Consider the following 6,766-nt stretch of genomic DNA (forward strand, 5'->3'; position numbering starts at 1 on the left):
TCAATCACATTATCTAACCATCTTCTGAATACTCAACTCTTCCTTCCACTCTACACAGGTCAGCATTTCTAGTCCCCTTTCCTGTTGAACTTTTCCAGTGACCAAAATAATAAAATACATAGATTCATACTAAAGGATAGTTTTGTGACCTGTAAGCCTCCCCACCTCCTTTCCATTTTCCTTTTAAGACAATTTGCATTAAAAAGAAAAGCTCTATGGGGCATCTGGGTGGCTCAGTCTGTTAAGCATCTCAGGTCAAGAGCTTGGGTGGGTGGGGTTCCTGAGATGAACCCCACATCCAATGGGGCTCTGTGCGGACAGCTGGAGGCTGGAGCCTGCTCACACTCTATCTCTCTCTCAAAAATAAACACTAAAAAAAAAAAAAAAAGTTAAAAAAAAGATCTACAAACCCAATGGAATTTCAAATTGGTTTAATTTCTGGAAATAGAACAAAGGACAGAATGTTCTACTGTCATGCATGTTTCTATAAATGAATAAACTCAAATGGTATTGGTAAGTAGAGGAACAATGTCAGAACATAATGTGGACGGACATTGGTTAGTCGGTTGACTCCTCTCACCAGGCAACAACCACCTGACATAAGGTATATGGACACAGTTGATGCGAGTCAAAAACCTGTCACACCCTATATTCTTCCTCTTGGCACTGTTTGGCCACATGCTGTATCCTGAAATGTTTATTACACCTTCAATCCATTTTTGTGCATTCTGCTTTCTCAGTAACTCTTCCTTTTTTTCTTCCATCACTCTATCTTATTTACTGAAGTATTATTAGGACTAGCATCTTTTTTTTTTTTTTTAACTGCTGCTATCTTTATTGGTATTCTTAGTACTCTTGGTTACAAAGTTACATAAGTTTTAATTGTCCACCCAAACTAATTTTCCCTGAAGTTTGCCATTTTTAGTGCAAAATATTACAGACTGGGAAGGTTTTCACAAGTACCTCTTTCATCTGATTGCAAGAACACTGGTAAAGCACTTTAAAAAAGTGTGGGGAAGATTTACCTCCACCCCACCTTCCTTTTTGTGCAGGGAGCAGCATGAACAAAGGAGGAATTTTTTTCCTTCCTTACAGCTTTCTGTATTTGTTGTAAGTTAAAAAGCTACCCAATCAACTAAAAAATTCATCAGTCTTTATTCCAAGTTATTATAAATAATGAACTTAATCATCAAAGCTCCCAGAGGAGCACAATTCCAATGTTACTGGTCATGTCTTACTTTTTATTACAATTTTGTGCTTAGGTAGATCCAGATTTTTTGTTTCAAATGTCTCATCCTACATGCATATGCAATGTTTTGAGGAATAGTCTCATTATATCATCTTCCTCTTTACATCACATCTTTCTGTGAGGTCCTCATAATCTATGTGATAAGTAACATAGAGAGGAATTCTGCACTTGAGAGGAATTTTAAGGTTACAGTTGACAAAAGGGCTGGCTTCTCATTCTTGCTTCAGCAGAGGTTAAGATTTAGCTGGATTGAATTCTTCCAGGTTAAATAATGTATGCAAATTACTGGTCTAGGTGATTTTATTCCCCTCTTGTATTCCAGTTGAGGGTACCATTTGCTTATTTATCATAGAAGTTGTTAGATAGTTGGTGTTTATGAAATCATTAAATTAGTGAACACCTCACTGGATGCCTCTCTGATCTCAAGCACAAAGTACCTATAACCAGAATGGCAGAATGTATCTACTTTTCTTTGCTACTGCATTGAGAATTTTCTCCTGGAGGCTTCAGAAAGAATGCCACACTTGATTAGCCCTCTTAGGGAAACGAGTACACGGTATGTTTCACAAGTCCCTAGTAATTAGTAATTGTCAACCTTGAGATCCTATGGTGGCTCTTTGAGGCCTATGACTTAGATCCCAATGGAACCTTCTTAAATTAAGAGGTTGTTTGGGGGTAGGAACTGAAATACTTGTGTTCAACTGTCAAGAATTAGCTATGTAAACATAGGCATCCTTCAGTAACGAAGTCTTTTTCCTACTATGTAAAGTGACCTGCCTTTCCTAACACTTACACCATCCCAAGTCTTTAGCCCGTTATCATTTATGTATTTTTCTTTCTGGTTTATCCTATGAACACATCTATTTGGAAGCAAAAGCTATGTTTTATTGGTTTGTATCCTAAGTGCTTCTCACAATGACTGTTACCTGGTATTCTCAATAAAATGTCCATTGGTCCAGTGAATGTAAATATTTGGAAAGTTTCACAGTGCTAAATAAATGTAAGCTGTCTGAAAAAAGCAGGTAGAACTTCACCGTTTCTTTCTCTTCTTAAGGCTGACAGTTCTTCCTGTGGCCCTAGGCAATCAGTGCCAGTTCACACAGAGACTGAACAGTGCCTGGATATTGGAACAGGTCACATTCTCATCCTTCTGGAAATGTTGTCACTCCAAAGGGCTTGGACTTCCTTTGGATCATCTGGTGTCCAGTCATACATCGCTCATCACACAAAGCCATGCTGATACTGCCAAACACCTGTAAAAAAAATCAAAATGTTGAATATTTATTCTGTGGTACATTTTATAGGTGTCCAAATGCTTCAGGTTTGCATAGCACTTTTCTGTAATTACAACAGCTAGGAATCACTAAGATCTTACTGTGTACCAGGCATTATATCCTTACATGTATTAACCACATGTATCACATGTGTCACATTTCTATGGAGCATGCATGATTGTTTTACATTTTGCATGAGAATACTGGAGAGGAACAGAAGTTAAGTATTTTGCCCAAGTTCACAGGGTTAAAGAGTGGTGGAGCCTAGGTACCAGCAGGATATGTCTGGTTCAAGTCCTAGCTTTTAATCCTATGCTATGCTGCCTTTCCACTAATTGCTTTAGTAGCTATATTTTTTTTATTACAATTCATTTTTCTTTTGGGAAACAGTTACAAGAATATTACAGCTTACTTTGCCTAAGTATGAAATCATTTCCACTTCTATGGTTACCCTAAGTTTTAATTGGTGTTCTTTGCATGTTTACACTGGTGATGAGAACTCTATAGTATACATAGATTTATAAAAGATATACTGTATTTAAAAAAATGGAATTCGGGGAGAATGCTTTTGTTTGCCCAAACAGTAAAGGGATTGTTATAGGAAGTTAAAAAATATTAGAAATTTATTCAAAACCATACAATAAAATTCTAAATACATGTTCAACTTAAAAAAAGCTGTTCACCCTAAAAAAAAAAGGACCTAGATTAGATCTCCAGCTTAAATCAGGCCCAGCTTGCTGTGACTGTTCCATTTATATAGACTGTTAACTATCAAAATGGTGACAACTATCACTACTGTTGCTTGCTATTCAAGGATCTTATAAAGTCATGATTTTGTATGTTTCCCTTCATAACTGAAGATCTCATGTGTTAACACTAAATTTTAGCAAATTAGTTATAATACCTTAGGACCTTAATATGCGATGAATAAAAGAGAAAACTTGGTTACAATGAACAAAAAACTATGTTAGACTATTTCAGACCACTTTTTCACACCTGTTTTCTATTAGCATACAAGCTACCAGTATGAAGAAAAAAGATACATCAAGCATAAATTACCCTTAAACTATATTCTGAAGGGGTTGTAACACTCTTAAGAATTGACAATATTAAAAAGGCAAAAAGCATTATAAGTCACAGTACACAAGACTTCTTACTTCATCTATAAAAATAGAATGAATGCCAATGTTTTATTTGCCACAGGGATAAGGAGGGAAACATCCGTGAAATAAATTTGATAACATGACTCACACTTCATTACAAATGATTTTCCTAAATTCACAACTTTCACATTTGGCTGAGCTAAAAAGAAGAAAGAAAAAAAAAAAACTCTAAAAAAGGAAATTTCACTTGATGTAAGTAGGCCAGATCACATGATCGCTTTAGATGAGAGTTTAACAGAGTGCACTTCTCCAGCTGGGAAAATATTTTCCTTCATTTAGAGAGGCTAAATAATTTACCCCAAATGATGAATAAACCCTTGGGTCAGGTTCAGAAAAACCTTCTATCAGCCTGTTTAGTAAGAATCACACAAAACTTTATTATGTAACAAATATGAAATAAAACATTTCCTTGTTTAAGTCTTAAAAGATAAGAATTAAAAAATCCATACTAACTTCACCATCTTTCAGATCTTTTCTCCTACATCTACCTTCTAGGTTTCTTGGGTATGCCACACAACTGTATACAGCCAATTTTACTCAATGGAGAAAAGTGTTCAACTTTTTAGCACCCTATGGAAGTAGTAAGTGTAAGAATAGGGTTATTCAAACTGCTTCCTCTTTCTCCTCCCTCTCATTACCAGCAGCAAAGTTTATTTAAAAAACAATGAGGGAGAAGTACTGAAGCCTAGAGGCACCTAGGAAAGGAGGGAATTCAGAGAATGATAGAATATGGCTCTGGAGAGCTATTTAAGTCATACTGGAAATTTATGGACTCTAACAAAACCCTTTACTGTTCTCCCTGGCTACAGATTTAAACGTGAGGTGTCAGGGATGTGCATGAAGCCTTCATAAACTTATATTTTCTTCTGTGTTTTTGCTTTCTTCCCGTGTAACAAAAGAAATAGAAATACAAGTGCTTGGTACCACATGCTTTTAAGGCTCAACAAAGCCCATTGATAAACAAGCTGTTTCCAAAGTTGGGGGCCTCGGGATTTGCTTTTTAAATAAATATCGACAGAAGAATCTCCTCGAAGAGAGGCAAGTCACTCTCCCTCCCCAGAAGCCAAGGGGGAAAAAGGAGACAGAAGGTATTGCCCCCTACTTGCACGTGGAATCTCCCTTTCTCCTCCAGAACCCCCCTCCGCCTCTACCACGCGGGTCCTGCAGATTCGGGAGGTAGTTGGGAGAAAAGGCAACGATCAGTCCTCCATGGCAAAGTCTTTGGTCTTCTCCTCCTGGTCGCCTACTTTGTAGCGCAGCAGCACGCGCAGGAGACGGTGGTTATCCCGGGAGGGCAGCAGCGTGATCTCTCCGGAAATGTCCGTATCTTGTTCCACTTGCACAGGTTCGTTCAGGTAGAGGAGTGCCTGCTTCCAGTGCGTGACCGGATGAAAAGGCGAAGTGGACAGCACCAGCGGTTTCTCCGAGTCCCCTCCGGGGAAGGTCACCTGGAACCAGATGGCAAAGCCGTGCATGGGCGCCGAGCCGTAGCAACTGAAGCGGAAGCGTCCGCCCACCCCAGCCTCCAGCTCCTGCTCCAGGCCGGTGCGGGCCAGCTCCAGCTGAGCAAAGCGCTGCGGCCGGGCCAGTACATCCTCCCCAGACAAACCCTGCACCACGATCTCCGAGTGGCCCATAAGGCAGCGCGTGGCGAAGCTCTCCAGGCAGCTCATGTCCACACCATAGAGCTGCTTCACCTGGCTCCAGAAGCCTAGGCGCAACTCCAGCATCTGGTCGCTGATGGGCGCCACGAAGAGCTCGGCGGAAGCCGGCAGGAGAAGACCGCCCTCCTTCAGCCACTTGGTCCGCGCGTAGAGCACAGAGCTCAGCATGGACTCGTGCAAGAGTCCGTAGCCCATCCACTCGCTCACGATGGCATCCACCTGCTCCGGCAACTCCACCGTCTCCACTGGCCCCGGCAAGACGTGCACCCGGTCCTCCAGGCCGTTGAGCCGCACCACCTCCCGGGCCTGTTGCCAGATGGCGCTGGCCTCCACCGCGTACACGCGCCGGGCCCCGGCCTGCACACAGAAGATGCTAAGAATGCCGGTGCCCGCGCCCACGTCCAGCACAGTCTTGCCCCGCAGTGCTGACCAGTTCCGCAGGATGCCCAGGCGATAGGCATCCGTGCGGACGCGGTCCGCAATCATCTCCTCGTGGACGGATATGTCCGAGTAGCACTCGTAGTACAGCTGGTCCCGCTCCCGCCTAGCCCTCCGGGGTCGCGGCAGGGCCGCCTCCTGATCTCCGCCATCTTCCTCCTCAGCTCCCTCCCCTCCTTCGCCGCCGCCCCCCGACTCAAGCTTTCTTTTCTTGGGCTGCGACATCTTGGCGGCTCCGACCGACTCCCAGCGGGCGTTGCGCCGCTCCTCGCGGCCTCCAGGAAGCGGGGGCTTCTGGGACTTGTAGTGCGCGCCCGCGCCTCCCACTTCCTGGGGTTCGCAGCACAGGTGCCAGCTAGAAGCCTCAGAGCTCTACTCAACTCTTTTAATTGCTCCTTGGAGGTACAGGAATCCCTTTCCCACCCACCATACCCAGATTTTACGAACCTGTACCTACGCCTCTTTTCCTTAGCTCAATTCCCTTTTGCTTTCACTCCCTTCCTGAAGCCCACACGCGCACAAGACTAAACATCCATGTTTATCTTGTCTGCTCAACTTTGTCTTGTCTGCTCAAGTGTCTGATTTTATTCCACCGAATCATCCGGGCGACGCCCTTCAGACACTGCCACCTCACCTGGACCATTACTACTCTTAAAGTTCTCCAGGTGGATATTTAAAAATTGCACTCACGTTTTCTTTTCTGTTTTCAATGGCGTTAGGGTGCAAAGAAGGTGTAAATACAACAAAGAAAACCTCTCACGGTGTAAAACTTTGGTTCTGATTCCGGTGAGAGCACAACTTAACTAAAAAGATTAAGACGGATTGTACGACCACTCTTGCCTTCAATTACCCACCCACACCAGCAACAAGGAATCTTCATTGCAGTCTGAGAATTACGTTGCTCGTCTCTATTTGAGGAGAATACTTACTTAACTCAGTCTTGCTCTGGTAATTCAGTGGCTCATTCAAAATTTAAAT

The 6,766-nt window shown here is 42.7% G+C and overlaps 1 protein-coding gene across 2 annotated transcripts; it reads right to left on the reverse strand.

The window, feature by feature from the left end:
• Positions 1-422: 422 nt before the first annotated feature.
• PRMT6 (protein arginine methyltransferase 6) lies at positions 423-6,013 on the reverse strand. Of its 2 annotated transcripts, XR_006962987.1 has the most exons (2): positions 4,789-6,013; positions 423-2,502 (listed from the first exon to the last, which is right to left on the reverse strand). XR_006962987.1 is itself a non-coding variant. In XM_047085336.1 (1 exon), exon 1 carries the CDS (start codon positions 6,011-6,013, stop codon positions 4,886-4,888), a length of 1,128 nt encoding a protein of 375 aa, XP_046941292.1. In that variant the 3' UTR covers positions 3,695-4,885. The 2 variants fall into 2 exon arrangements, 1 of the variants encoding a protein (XP_046941292.1); XM_047085336.1 differs by lacking the exon at positions 423-2,502 and having other exon boundaries at positions 3,695-6,013.
• Between the last annotated feature and the right edge of the window lie 753 nt (positions 6,014-6,766).

The sequence above is a fragment of the Lynx rufus genome, unplaced genomic scaffold (genome assembly GCF_022079265.1).
Source record: "Lynx rufus isolate CCGP_SWC_20201006 ecotype Redwood Valley unplaced genomic scaffold, mLynRuf1.p SCAF_2, whole genome shotgun sequence".
Lineage (NCBI taxonomy): Eukaryota > Metazoa > Chordata > Mammalia > Carnivora > Felidae > Lynx > Lynx rufus.